General features: G+C 44.7%; 1 protein-coding gene across 6 annotated transcripts in view; it reads right to left on the bottom strand.

Annotated features, from left to right (window-relative positions):
* Nucleotides 1-216: 216 nt before the first annotated feature.
* The window catches only part of LOC110496663 (protein tyrosine phosphatase type IVA 3), a 68,980-nt gene continuing 54,298 nt past the window's right edge, over nucleotides 217-14,898 (bottom strand). For 3 of the 6 annotated variants that reach the window (XM_036953447.2, XM_036953445.2, XM_036953448.2), the window contains exons 4-6: nucleotides 5,646-5,776; nucleotides 2,163-2,237; nucleotides 217-1,883 (exon numbers count right to left, since the gene is read on the bottom strand). In XM_036953447.2, the coding sequence (XP_036809342.1) occupies nucleotides 1,766-1,883; nucleotides 2,163-2,237; nucleotides 5,646-5,776 (324 nt within the window). In that variant the 3' untranslated portion in view covers nucleotides 217-1,765. The remainder of the gene's footprint in view (nucleotides 1,884-2,162; nucleotides 2,238-5,645; nucleotides 5,777-14,898) is intronic. The other 3 variants (XM_090209230.1, XM_036953449.2, XM_090209231.1) reach the window with 1 other exon arrangement.

Raw genomic sequence — 14,898 nt, 5'->3', positions numbered from 1 at the left:
CCAATCAATCTCTGAAGGTGGTGAGTATCTGACCACAATCAATTATTTTACTCGTCCCCTGATCTTGGCCAGATGTTTAGGTGTAGACATGTTAACACCAGGTATAAACCGGGCTCTTGAAAGCCCTTTCCCTCAGGTGAACCCATAACTCAAAGGCACCATCTACTTGGCAAAACAGGTATTTTTACTGTTCAGAGATTTGAAATACTGTCATACTCTGATAACAAAATAGTTTATTATTAATACAGCTAATTATACCATATTTTGGATCGAGTCCATCAAAGTTATATCCACACCCTGTAGCAACTCATTACGTCCAGCAGGTGGAAGCATTGTGGAGAGTAATTAAAGTAGTGAGTCAATCAAAACAAAGTGGATGACTGCTACTGCTGTCATATTTTCACGCTCCTCTTACATAATCCAATGTCTCACACTACTCCCACTCAGCTCATCGCACCAGGAATGAGCAGTTCCATGACAAACACTTTATTTCTATACAGCTGAAGGTGGTTTCTTCAAAAGGCAGACGGAAGGCGACTTCAATGCGGCGAACAGAGACAAGGCTGTGTGTCTGGTGAGGTGTAAACTGACTACACCTGCACAAGAGTTGACCTGATAGAGAAACTGGGCTAGAAAAGAAACGCAGAACGTGCATTCATTCTGGTTGGCCTAACCAACTATGCCAATGGGGGGGGGGGGTGGGGTAAACCAAAGTGTTTTGACGTGACCCTTGAATTCAGCAACAGCATTTAACTCCCTGCGAGTAGACTCAATGCACAGCTGCCGTGTAACAAAGAGTATGGTAGAGAGAGAGGGACACGTATTCAGTACAGGATATGACCGTAGAGCACTTTGTGGCTTTTTGTCCCTTAGGTGCAGATCTAGGATCAGCTTCCCCTCCCCAAATCCTAACCTTAACATTAGTGGGGAAACTGCAAAACTGACCCAAGATCAGAGTCTAGGGGAAATTTAACTCTGCTTCCTCCCATACACCCGTGAGCCAGTAAGTGAATAACCGTCCTACCTAGCCTAACATCAGTTACAAAATTGAGGTACAGTACAAATAAACCTATTGGTCATCATCCAAGTGCACCCCACCCTATAACCATCCCAACCCCTCTGTTCTCATCTGCAAGCCCACTGAATATTCAAGCTAGAAAGGGGCATCATGACAAAAATATATTACAGTAATCATCAGGTCATTGGAACAAGGAGTGAACAGAACAGCCTACTCTAGGCAGGGCAAAAAAGGGCAACCAGGCACAAAAAAAAAAAAAAATCCCATGATTCACATTGGTTTTATATTCATACAGCTAAAGCTGGCTGTCTTTCAGACCATGAGTTGAGGCGCTACCACCATTTGGTAGCAAAGGGTGTTGGAGGTACAATTACCAAGTCAAGTCATTTGCGGCGAGGCACCACCCAATGGTTATGATGGAGTTCAATGTGGCGAGAGTCAACGTCCTATTGCCACCATCCATTCCAAGCTACCTTCGCCTGGCTCTTGGATAAAAAGTCAGATTCAAGGAGGTCTTGGCTGGATCCATCGACCCCCTCAGTAAGCGCTGTCATTAGGCACCAGGGAGACATCACACCCTTCCTTTGGTGGAGCTGCTCAGCTCAGTTCATGATTTATAAATCCAATAGTTCTCAAAAGTTCAGTCACAAAGTGCATTGGCTGTGGACTTGTCCGTCGTCGTCGGTATCCATTCGGGTCAGATCAGTCGGTGGCAGGCAGATGATTGGCTGAGAGGGGTGGGGGGGGTCACATGATGCAGCACTTGTTCTTGAAGATGTGTGGGTCTTTGTAGCGCAGTCTCTGTTTGGGTCGGTACTTCTCCAGGTAGGTCAGCTGCTTGCTGTTGATCGCCCCTCGGCGCTTCCTGGAAAACAAAAAAAACATGGATATTTAAGAACGAACTACAGTAAGAGAACTGAGCTCAACAGACCTCATCTGTAGAGGTTCTTATCCTCTAATAATAGGGCCACTTGTTCAAAACAGACAGATCCATAAGCATTTAAATCAGTCAAAAAAGGTGTGTCTGACAGCCATGACAATGAACGCAAGAGCAACAAGTTTCATAACATGACCGCAGTAGATCAAGAGAGTTTGGCAGAATACAGAAGAACAGTAAGACGGAAAGAGAGTGAGGGATACTCACTGTCTGATAAACTGGATGGCGTCCTCATATTTCATACCACTCTCGATCAGTGCCAACGCCACCAGCACCGGGGCTCTGCCAAGACAGAACATCCACAACAGGCCAGTCAGAAACAATCACATCACTAACTGATATAGAAAGTTGACTTTCTTTCTTAGATTCCTTTCCAGATGGGATGCAAAGGGTCCCAAAGCTTCATTCAGGCCCTCCGGCACCAAAATGATCTATTGAAACCAAAATTATTTTAGGCAGGGAACAATAGAGGGGATAGATAGGGGGCGCACTGCAATACCTTACTGTACAGAACAGAATAACCTGTGGCTGTATAGGACAGTGGTGACTCCTGAATATGAGGGCCAGAGTACGGCTGGTGAGTGGTGCCCTTTACTGAAACAGTGAAAGCTTGGGACGTGGGAGGGTGAAGTTGCTCCTAGATGCTGATCTGGAATCAGTTTAGCATTTCCACCACTAATGGTTATGTTTAGGATTGGGGAAGGAGAAGCTAGATCTGTACCCAGATGAAAACTCCCCCCCAGAGTGTGTGGGACATAGAAAGGCAAAGTGTGAGACAATGGCTGTGTGTGTGAGTGTGCTCTCATACACAACCTTCTCAAACAGAGCATCCCCTTACAAGGCACAGACAGAGCTATGTGCTTTCAGCCAGACTAACTTCCACTAACCTGTTGAATCCACAAAAGCTTTAGCTCAACACTGCTTACTAATAGGGTTAAGGGGGCTGGTTCCGCCATAACCTCAGAGTTTTGGGTCTTTTTAATGAGGAGCGGGGATAAAGATGTGTCAGTCTCAGAATAAACCGGGGACACAATATTCTGTGAACGTTTCAAAACAAATCTAATCATGGGCCATTAAGGTTTTTCCTGTTAGACACACAACCTAAACGTAAGCCTGTAACCCCCTCTTAGTGAGCCTTTGCTCAGAGAAAAAGGGTGCTGAAACAGTCTTTTCCATTTGAAACGTATGAAAATAAATAAGTTGGGCCAAGAAAACATTGGCACCATTTCAAAAGCTGAGGCTAGCTCCTTGGGGAAGGGAGATGTGCGTCAGAGATGGGGTTATACTGCCACCAAACCAGACTGCCAGGGTTATACTGCCCCCAAACCAGACTGCCAGGGTTATACTGCCCCCAAACCAGACTGCCAGGGTTATACTGCCCCCAAACCAGACTGCCAGGGTTATACTGCCCCCAAACCAGACTGCCAGGGTTATACTGCCCCCAAACCAGACTGCCAGGGTTATACTGCCTCCAAACCCAGACTGCCAGGGTTATACTGCCTCCAAACCCAGACTGCCAGGGTTATACTGCCTCCAAACCCAGACTGCCAGGGTTATACTGCCCCCAAACCAGACTGCCAGGGTTATACTGCCCCCAAACCAGACTGCCAGGGTTATACTGCCCCCAAACCAGACTGCCAGGGTTATACTGCCTCCAAACCAGACTGCCAGGGTTATACTGCCCCCAAACCCAGACTGCCAGGGTTATACTGCCCCCAAACCCAGACTGCCAGGGTTATACTGCCCCCAAACCAGACTGCCAGGGTTATACTGCCCCCAAACCAGACTGCCAGGGTTATACTGCCCCCAAACCAGACTGCCAGGGTTATACTGCCCCCAAACCCAGACTGCCAGGGTTATACTGCCCCCAAACCAGACTGCCAGGGTTATACTGCCCCCAAACCAGACTGCCAGGGTTATACTGCCTCCAAACCAGACTGCCAGGGTTATACTGCCCCCAAACCAGACTGCCAGGGTTATACTGCCCCCAAACCAGACTGCCAGGGTTATACTGCCCCCAAACCAGACTGCCAGGGTTATACTGCCCCCAAACCAGACTGCCAGGGTTATACTGCCCCCAAACCCAGACTGTCAGGGTTATACTGCCCCCAAACCAGACTGCCAGGGTTATACTGCCCCCAAACCAGACTGCCAGGGTTATACTGCCCCCAAACCAGACTGCCAGGGTTATACTGCCCCCAAACCAGACTGCCAGGGTTATACTGCCCCCAAACCAGACTGCCAGGGTTATACTGCCCCCAAACCAGACCCCCATGTCACTCGGTTTATAACTCTACCCCTACTACATTCTGTTGGACTGTTTGTTTGTGTGTAATAAGAAGAAGAGCAGTGTGTCTTTACACAAAGTCTGATCAGTATAATACTGTCCTATTGTTCAAAAACATGTCCCAGTGGGGTGGTTGCTAGCTAGAATGGCTCACTTTCTCCCTTCACAGCTTCAAAACGACAAGAGGGAAAGTTAGCCTATCCCTGCTGCAGACAGAGGGGTGGATCCAGGGTCATCTCTAGTTACTGGGCTGCTGGGCTGGGGCCTGATATAAACACTAGATGGAATGGGATGGAACAGCAGATTCAATTATAGGGTATTGGCCCCCGCTCTGCTCCAACTGGGGTCGGGCCTGATCCCAGCTAAAAGGTCATGGAAGGAGCCCAGCGTACGTACAGTGAAGAGGGGACCGCAAAAACAAATGCCTCCTTCCTGTTTCGTCTTCAGACTTCACCCCCGGTGCCTCTAATAATACTGTGGGATTACTGAATTGCTGCAGCACGGGGGCACCAAGGGGTCTGTTTGTGTTGACTTTGGCCCAGTGCTAGGCTAGCTAGCTAGCCAGCCCTCAGAGAGAAGGGGAGACAGGGAGGGGTCTAGACACCGGTCTAGAAGAGGTTGTTCAGTATGATGGGGTGGGCAGCTACGCATTAGCCTGGTCCCATATCTTTTTGTGGTTTCTTGCCAACTCCTTTGGTTATTGTCACACCAGCACACACAGATCTGGGACCAGGCAACCTCATTGTGGCTGTGTAGAGGAAGAGTGGGTACTGGGAAAACTCACGCTGAAGCGCTGAGCTAGAAGGATACTCGCCGCTATTATCTGTCTTACTCAGAAGGCCCCTTTTCTTTCCCCTAGAAATGAACAATGGGTGTGTCCCAAACGGCACCATATATAGTGCTGCCACTTGGGACGCAACCAGAGGTGCCTATCCTATCCTTGAACCTGGAGAGGTGTGGGTCCGGTGAGAATGAGCCTCCCTTGACCCAGGTTTAACCAACTGACTGGCAGATAAACTTGGTAAGCACTGTGCAAAGCTCAGTGACAGTCAACACAACCTCTTTGGATCCAGTTCCGTGTGATACCTTGTTAACCTTAAATCAAAAATGTCCCCTTGATCTGATTATAGGCAATGATATGCATGAATACTCAAACACGGTTGTCCATTCACTACAGAGCATCCTACTGGTCCCCTAATACAGAGTATCAATAATAATAATAATAATAATAATAATAATAATAATAATAATAATAATAATAATAGCCATTTAGCAGATGCATATACCCAAAGTGACTTACAGTCATGTGTGCATACATTTTAAATATAGGTGGTCCCAGGAAACAAACCCACTATCCTGGTGTTATGAGCACCATGCTCTACCAACTGAGCTGGTCCCCTCACCTGCCCAGTCCAGCCACACAGTGCACAGCTACGCAGCAGCCTGGATCCTCTAGGAAACGGGACCTTAGCAGACTCAGCCAGTCCTCCACCACCTTAGAGGGAGGGGGCGCGCCGTCGTCAAACTGCCAGTCCTGGGGAGGGAGAGAGAGAGATAGACTGCGGCCTTAGGGCTCAGACACACCAATAGCATTTGCTGGCTGAGAGTACTTAGCACCTCTAAACATAATTAGCGCGCTGATTTTACATGTAGAATCTTGTGAAAACGATCGTCAGATTAACACTAGATCTACTTTCGGTGCGATGTGTTCGAGCATTAATGACACGATGCTCCTGGGAAATAGTATGGTTTGGAATCTCATGCATAGCACTTTGGAATGTTGTGTTGACTGTACTTGAAGTGTTCTCTGTTGTCATTTTCTAAGCTTCACAAAGTTGTTTAAAATGAAAGTTCAGGTGACCACAGTGGGGAAAACATTGGTTTGCATGCCACTGCAATGCCAAGCACACTAGGATTGGGCGGTATACCGTATATATACAGTATACCAGGGTATTTGGGATGGTTTTTCAATACCATTGAAACTATTTATTTGAAGTTTTTCAATACATTTTAATATTTGTAGCTATTTTTTAAAGTAAATATCTGCAGTTAACTTGTGTAATTCATTAGGAGATAAAGCAGATTGCGTTCTTCATTTCACCAGGCACATTATGATGCTTACTTAGTTCCCCAGAACAGTTTATCCAGTCACGTGCTTGTTAGTAAGTAGCACAACGTGAGAAAGCGGGAGTGAGAAAGCGGGAGCAGGTGAGTCCGGCTGTGTATTGACAGGGGTCGCGCGTTTTATGTTGAACGTTTTTGTTGTTGTTGCTTGAACAGAGTGATCAGGGACGTGCAGCTATAGTTTTCCTTCACAGAAAATGCATTAATGCAAACACATTCAGCAGAAAATAGATTAATTTTCATCAGATGACAACAGAAGTGCAATGCTATTTGGCTGGCAGCCAAAGGTAAATCAGCTTAAAATGAAAAGGCTAACACTACGCATGTCCATCATATTTCTAATGTTTAGGCCTATCATAAACATAATGTAGCCAGCTATATTTCCAATTTTTTTGCTTAAAGTTAATCTTGCATTTTACCTGAGAAATAGGCTGCCTATTTGAAAAGCACTGGAGAACAGTAGCTACAGTACAAATCAGGTAGAGCGCTGTCTGCTCATCTGAAGCACAGAATTAGTATGATGCCGAGCAGAAATTACAATAAGAAGCATTTTAGATCTGTGCTTACAAAGCGCAGCAAGATACACTATATATACACACTATATATACACACAGTGCAATCGGAAAGTATTCAGACCCCTTCACATTTTGTTACGTTACAGCCTTATTCTAAAATTGATGATTTTTTTTTTTTAACACAACAACCCTGCTGAAAAACATACCCACAGCATGATGCTGCCACCACCATGCTTCACCGTACGGATGGTGCCATGTTTCCTCCAGACGTGGTGCTGGAATTCAGGCCCAAGAGTTCAACCTTGTTTCTCATGGTCTGAGAATCTATAGTTGCCTTTTGGAAAACTCCAGACGGGCTGTCATGTGCTTTTTACGGGGTAGTGGCTTCCGTTTGACCACTCTACCATAAAAGTCTGATTGGTGGAATGCTGCAAAAATGGTTTGTCCTTCTGGAAGTTTCTCCCATCATCACATAAGAACTCTGGAGCTCTGTCAGAGTGACCATCGTTTTCTTGGTCACCTCTCTGACCCTTCTCCCCCGATTGCTGAGTTTCGTCAGCTCTAGGAAGAGAGTCTTGGTGGTTCCAAACTTCTTCCATTAAAAAATGATGGAATCCACCGTGTCCTTGGGGACATTCAATGCTGCAGAAATGTTTTGGTACCTTTCCCCAGATCTGTGCCTCGCCACAATCCTGTCTCGGAGCTCTATGGACAATTCCTTCAACCTCATGGCTTGGTTTTTGCTCTGACATGCACTGTCAACTGTGGGACCCTATGTAGACAGTTGTTTGCCTTTCCAAATCGTGTCCAATCAATTTAATTTATCACAGGTGGACTCCAATCAAGTAGTAGAAACATCAAGGACGATCAATTTAAACAGGATGCACCTGAGCTCAATTTCGAATCTCATAGAAAAAGAAGGTCTGAATACTTATGTAAATAAGGTACAGTTGAAGTCGGAAGTTTACATACACTTAGGTTGGAGTCATTAAAAGTTGTTTTCAACCACTCCACAAATTTCTTGTTAACAAACTATAGTTTTGGCAAGTCGGTTAGGAAATCTACCTTGTGTATGACAAGTATTTTTCCAACAATTGTTTACAGACAGATTATTTCACTGTATCACAATTCCAGTGGGTCAGAAGTTTACATACACTAAGTTGACTGTGCCTTTAAATAGCTTGGAAAATTCCAGAAAATGATGTCATGGCTTTAGAAGCTTCTGATAGGCTAATTGACATCATTTGAGTCAATTGGAGGTATACCTGTGGATATATTTCAAGGCCTACCTTCAAACTCAGTGCCTCTGCTTGATATCATAGGAAAAAAATCAATAGAATTCAGCCAAGACCTCCACAAGTAAAAAAAACTTTGTAGACCTCCACAAGTCTGGTTCATCCATGGGAGCAATTTCCAAACGCCTGAAGGTACCACGTTAATCTGTACAAACAATAGTATGCAAGTATAAACACCATGGAACCACGCAGCCATCATACCGCTCAGGAAGGAGATGCGTTCTGTCTCCTAGAGATGAATGTACTTTGCTGCGAAAAGTGCAAATCAATCCCAGAATAACAGCAAAGGACCTTGTGAAGATGCTGGAGGAAACAGCTACAAAGGTATCTATATCCACAGTAAAACGAGTCCTTTATCGACATAACTTGAAAGGCCGCTCAGTAAGGAAGAAGCCACTGCTCCAAAACCGCCATAAAAAAGTCAGACTTCGGTTTGCAACTGCACATGGGGACAAAGATCGTACTTTTTGGAGAAATGTCCTCTGGTCTGATGAAACAAAAATAGAACTGTTCGGCCATAATGACCATCGTTATGTTTGGAGGAAAAAGGGGGAGGCTTGCAAGCCAAAGAACACCATCCCAACCGTGAAGCACGGGGTGGCAGCATCATGTTGTGGGGGTGCTTTGCTGCAGGAGGGACTGGTGCACTTCACAAAATAGATGGCATCATGAGGATGGAAAATTATGTGGATATATTGAAGCAACATCAAGATATCAGTCAGGAAGTTAAAGCTTGGTTCCAAATGGACAGTGACCCCAAGCATACTTCCAAAGTTGTGGCAAAATGGCTTAAGGACAACAAAGTCAAGGTATTGGAGTTGCCATCACAAAGCCCTCACCTGGAATTTTTACTAGGATGAAATGTCAGAAATTGTGAAAAACTGAGTTTAAATGTATTTGGCTAAGGTGTATGTAAACTTCAACTGTATGTTGAAAAAAATATATACATAAAATTTGCAAAAATGTCTAAAAACCTGTTTTTGTTTTGTCATTTTAGGGTATTTTGTGGAGATTGATGAGGGGGAAAAGTATTCAATCCATTTTAGCATAAGGCTGTAACGTAACAAAATGTGGAAAATGTCAAGGGGTCTGAATACTTTCCGAAGGCACTGAATATGTGCCTGAGTATGTGGACACCCCTTCAAATTAGTGGATTTGGCTATTTCAGTCAAGCCCGTTACTGACAGGTGTATAAAATCAAGCACACAGCAATGAAATCTCAATAGACAAACATTGGCAGTAGAATGGCCTTACTGAAGAGCTCAGTGACTTTTGACATGGCACAGTCATAGGATGCCACCTTTCCAACAAGTCAGTTTGTCAAATTTCTGCCCTAATAAAGCTGAACCGGACAACTGTAAGTGCTTGTATTTTGAAGTGGAGCAACAACAGCTCAGCCGCGAAGTGGCCACACCAGCTCACAGAACGGGACCGCCAAGTGCTGAAGCGTGTAAAAATCATCGGTCCTCAGTTGCACACAAGCCTAAGATCACCTTGCGCAATGCCAAGTTTTGGCTGGAGTGGTGTAAAGGTCCCCAACTCCATGTGGGGGGCCCAACTCCATATTAATGCCCATGATTTTGGAATGAGTATCAGCCACAGTGGTCTGGACCCAGGGCCTGTTGATCTACAGTCACAGTATCAGCCACAGTGGTCTAGCCACAGTGGTCTGGACCCAGGGCCTATTGATCTACAGTCACAGTAGTCTGGACCCAGGGCCTGTTGATCTACAGTCACAGTAGTCTGGACCCAGGGCCTGTTGATCTACAGTCACAGTAGTCTGGACCCAGGGCCTGTTGATCTACAGTCACAGTAGTCTGGACCCAGGGCCTGTTGATCTACAGTCACAGTAGTCTGGACCCAGGGCCTGTTGATCTACAGTCACAGTAGTCTGGACCCAGGGTCTGTTGATCTCCAGGGAGGGCTGGCTGTCTAGGGAGTGTTTAAAAAGTATCACTAACTCATACCTCTCAACAATTGTCCCAAATACAGTTCCAGTCAAACGTTTGGACACACCTACTCATTCCAGGGTTTTTCTTTATGTTTACTATAATCTACATTGTAGAATAATAGTGAAGACATCAAAACTATGAAAAAGCACATGGAATCATGTAGTAACCTGAAGTGTTAAACAAATCAAAATATATTTTAGATTTCACATTCTTCAAAGTAGCCACCCTTTGCCTTGACAGCATTGCACACTCTTGGCATTCTCTCAACCAGATTTACCTGGAACAGTCTTGAAGGAGTTCCCACATACGCTGAACACTTGTTGGCTGCTTTTCCTTCACTCTGCAGTCCAACTCATCCCAAACCATCTCAATTGGGTTGAGGTCAGGTGATTGTGGAGGCCAGGTCATCTGATGCAGCACTCCATCACTCTCCTTCTTAGTCAAATAGCCCTTACACCGCCTGGAGGTGTTTTGGGTCTTTGTCCTGTTGAAAACAAATGATAGTCCCACTAAGCGCAAACCAGATGGGATGGCATATCGCTGCAGAACGCTGTGGTAGCCATGCTGGTTAAGTGTGCATTGAATTATAAATAAACCACTGACAGTGTCACCAGCAAAGCTCCCCCACACCATCACACCTCTTCCTCCATGCCTCACGGTTGGGAACCACACATGCGGAGATCATCTGTTCACCTACTCTGCGTCTCACAAAGACACGACGGTTGGAACCAAAAATAGAACATTTCGGATAAGACAAAAAGGACAGATTTCCACCGGTCTAATGTCATTGCTCCTGTTTCTTGGCCCAAGTAAGTATATTCTTCTTAGTGGTGTCCTTTAGTACTGGTTTCTTTGCAGCAATTCGACCATGACGGCCTGATTTACAGTCTCCTATAAACAGTTGATGTTGAGATGTGTCTGATACTTGAACTCTGTGAAGCATTTATTTGGGCTGCAATGTCTGAGGCTGGTAACTCTAATGAACTTATCCTCTGCAGCAGAGCTAACTCTGGGTCTTACTTTCCTGTGGCGGTCCTCATGAGAGCCAGTTTCATCATAGCGATTGATGGTTTTTGCGACTGCACTTGAAGAAACGTTCAAAGTTCTTGATATTTTCCGGATTGACTGACCTTCATGTCTTAAAGTAATGATGGACTGTTGTTTCATATTATGGTGTTGCCATAATATGGACTTGGTCTTTTACAAAATAGGGCTATCTTCTGTAAACCACCCCTTGTCACAACACAACTGATTGGCTCAAACACATTAAGGAATGACATTTCACAAATTAACTTAGGGCACACCTGTTAATTGAAATGCATTCCAGGTGAATACCTCATGAAGCTGGTTGAGAGAATGCCAAGAGTGTGCAAAGCTGTCATCAAGGCAACAGGTGGCTACTTTGAAGAATCTCAAATATAAAATCTATTTTGATTTTTAAAAAATATTTTTTGGTTACGACATGATTCCATGTGTTATGTCATAAAAAAAATTATTCACTATTATTCTACAATGTAGAAAATATTAAAACATTAAGAAAAACCCTGGAATGAGCAGGTGTGTCCAAACTTTTGACTGGTACTGTAGGTGTGTCATTTATAGTAAACAGTGTGGAATTACCATAGTAACACCTAACAGAGGAGGGAGTTGGCCTTTCATGAGGAAGCAGAGACCAAGAGCCTCTTACCCCCACAAACACACACACACACACAATCCCTACCAGGCAGCTTAGGCGGCAGCCACCACCAAAACAGACCATCTCTCATTTGGGGGTTAGGCTATTTATTTGCCTTGGGCCGTGTCTTACTGTTTTCCTAGGCTTTCTAGCATCAGCTCCTGAAGGCTAAATATTTGCAGCGTAGTACATGTTGTAAGCTGCTGCATGATGTTGGCTGAGGTAATATGGGCTCAATAACAGCAGCACTGGCCTACTCCGGAAACGAGGTATGATCACACGCACACTCACCTCGCATGCTGGCACACACACACACACACACACAGGCTTCCGTTCCGGTCAACGTGACCTCGGAATGGTTTTTAGAATGTCATAGATACAAGATGACCTGCTCCAATACCATGCTCTCAACACACAGAACACACTGTTCACATTAACTATCCAATTATGAGACCCTAGCTGTGAAATCCTGTAGCCAAGGCAACTCACTGCCTCCAGAGCATCAAATCGCAGTGGAGATATTGAATAAACATACAATTCACTATAACAATTCACCATAATCAATTCCTAGTTAACAGCGATATCCCAAATGAGTTAACACTTAAAACGTCACATCACCCGTTTCTTCCCTATTACAACAGTTATTCAACAGTTGAAGCAGCCTTTAAGAAGAACAGCCATCCTCCCAGGTCTCCGTCCATGTGAGCGGAGTTCTAGGCAAAACACCCTGCAGGCCAGACAGATAGAGCTATGATAACAGAGTACAGCTCTATCCATCTGTCTGGCCCTAGCTTCATTGTTGTTGTCAATATTTTGGGGCACTGGACAGCTGATTGCTTAATAGAGTACGAGCCCTTTGACAAGATCTCTCCAGATTTCCCCAATATCCCTATAGAGATAAAGGAGAGGGTGGGAGGTAGCAGAGGTGTCATTCCCATAGGGGGCACGTGCTCCCTCAGATTAGACCTGTTTAAAATCAAAGAAATGTATCTGTAATACTACTAGCCACCTAGCAATTGTATGAAGTTGGCTTTAGCTAGCCCAGCCTACTAGCTACCAAGAAGCCATTTCAGGCTACTAAAACACAGGCTAGTGTTTTGGTACTATATCTCTTGACAAAATGATGAAAATAATCATGGCCTCCAAACCTTCAAGCTGCATACTGGACCCTATTCCAACTAAACTACTGAAAGAGCTGCTTCCTGTGCTTGGCCCTCCTATGTTGAACATAATAAACATCTCTCTATCCACCGGATGTGTCCTAAAGTGGCAGTAATAAAGCCTCTCTTGAAAAAGCCAAACCTTGACCCAGAAAAAAAAAATAAATAAAAAATAAAAAATAAAAAAATAAAATCGGCCTATATCGAATCTCCCATCCTTCTCAAAAAAAATTGAAAAATCTGTCACGGCCTTCCAGAAGATAAACAATGTATACAAAACGCTTCAGACTGGTTTTAGACCGCATCAAAGCACTGAGACTGCATTGTGAAGATGGCAAATTACCTTTAAATGGCGTCAGACAGAGGCTCTGCATCTGTCCTCGTGCTCCTAGACCCTAGTGCTGCTTTTGATACCATCGATCACCACATTCTTTTGGAGGGATTGGAAACCCAAATTGGTCTACACGGAAAAGTTCTGGCCTGGTTTAGATCTTATCTGTTGGAAAGATATCAGTTTGTCTCTGTGAATGGTTTGTCCTCTTGACAAATCAACTGTAAATTTCAGTGTTCCTCAAGGTTCCATTTTAGGACCACTATTGTTTTCACTATATATTTTACCTCTTGGTGATGTCATTCGGAAACATAATGTTAACTTTCACTGCTATGCGGATGACACACAGTTGTACATTTCGATGAAACATGGTGAAGCCCCAAAATTGCCCTCGCTGGAAGCCTGTGTTTCAGACATAAGGAAGTGGATAGCTTCAAATGTTCTACTTTTAAACTTGGACAAAACAGAGATACTTGTTGTAGGTCCCAAGAAACAAAGAGATCTTCTGTTGAATCTGATAATTAATCTTGATGGTTATACAGTCGTCTCAAATAAAACTGAAGGATCTCGACGTTGGACCCTGATCTCTCTTTTGACGAACATATCAAGACTGTTTCAAGGACAGCTTTTTTCCATCTACGTAACATTGCAAAAATCAGAAACTTTGTCCAAAAATGATGCAGAAAAATTCATCCATGCTTTTGTCACTTCTAGGTTAGACCACTGCAATGCTCTACTTTCCGGCTACCCAGATAAAGCACTAAATAAACCTCAGTTAGTGCTAAATACGGCTGCTAGAATCCTGACTAGAACCAAACAATTTCATCATATTACTCCAGTGCTAGCCTCCCTACACTGGCTTCCTGTCAAGGCAAGGGATGATTTCAAGGTTTTACTGCTAACCTACAAAGCATTACATAGGCTTGCTGCTACCCATCTCTCTGATTTGGCCCGGCCGTACATACCTACACGTAAGCTACGGTCACAAGACGCAGGCCTCCTAACTGTCCCTAGAATTTCTAAACAAACAGCTGGTGGCAGGGCTTTCTCCTATAGAGCTCCATTTTTATGGAATGGTCTGCCTACCCATGTGAGAGACGCAGACTCGGTCTCAACCTTGAAGTCTTTATTGAAGACTCATCTCTTCAGTAGGTCCTATGATTGAGATATTTGTGGGCTATACCTGGCCTTGTCTCAGGATGGTAAGTTGGTGGTTGAAGATATCCCTCTAGTGGTGTGGGGGCTGTGCTTTGGCAAAGTGGGTGGGGTTATATCTTGCCTGTTTGGCTCTGTCCGGGGTATCGTCAGATGGGGCCACAGTGTCTCCCGACCCCTCCTGTCTCAGCCTCCAGTATTTATGATGCAGTAGTTTGTGTCGGGGGGGCTAGGGTCAGCCTGTTATATCTGGAATATTTCTCCTGTCTTAGCCGGTGTCCTGTGTGAATTTATGTATGCTCTCTCTAATTCTCTTTCTTTCTCTCCCTCTCTCTCTCGGAGGACCTGAGCCCTAGGACCATGCCTCGGGACTACCTGGCATGATGACTCCTTGCTGTCCCCAGTCCACCTGGCCGTGCTGCTGCTCCAGTTTCAACTGTTCTGTCTGC

The sequence above is a fragment of the Oncorhynchus mykiss genome, chromosome 18 (genome assembly GCF_057628025.1).
Source record: "Oncorhynchus mykiss isolate SJ-2025 chromosome 18, ASM5762802v1, whole genome shotgun sequence".
Lineage (NCBI taxonomy): Eukaryota > Metazoa > Chordata > Actinopteri > Salmoniformes > Salmonidae > Oncorhynchus > Oncorhynchus mykiss.
The sequence above is the reverse complement of the archived record's forward strand: the minus strand, read 5'-3'. Positions and strand labels throughout refer to the sequence as shown.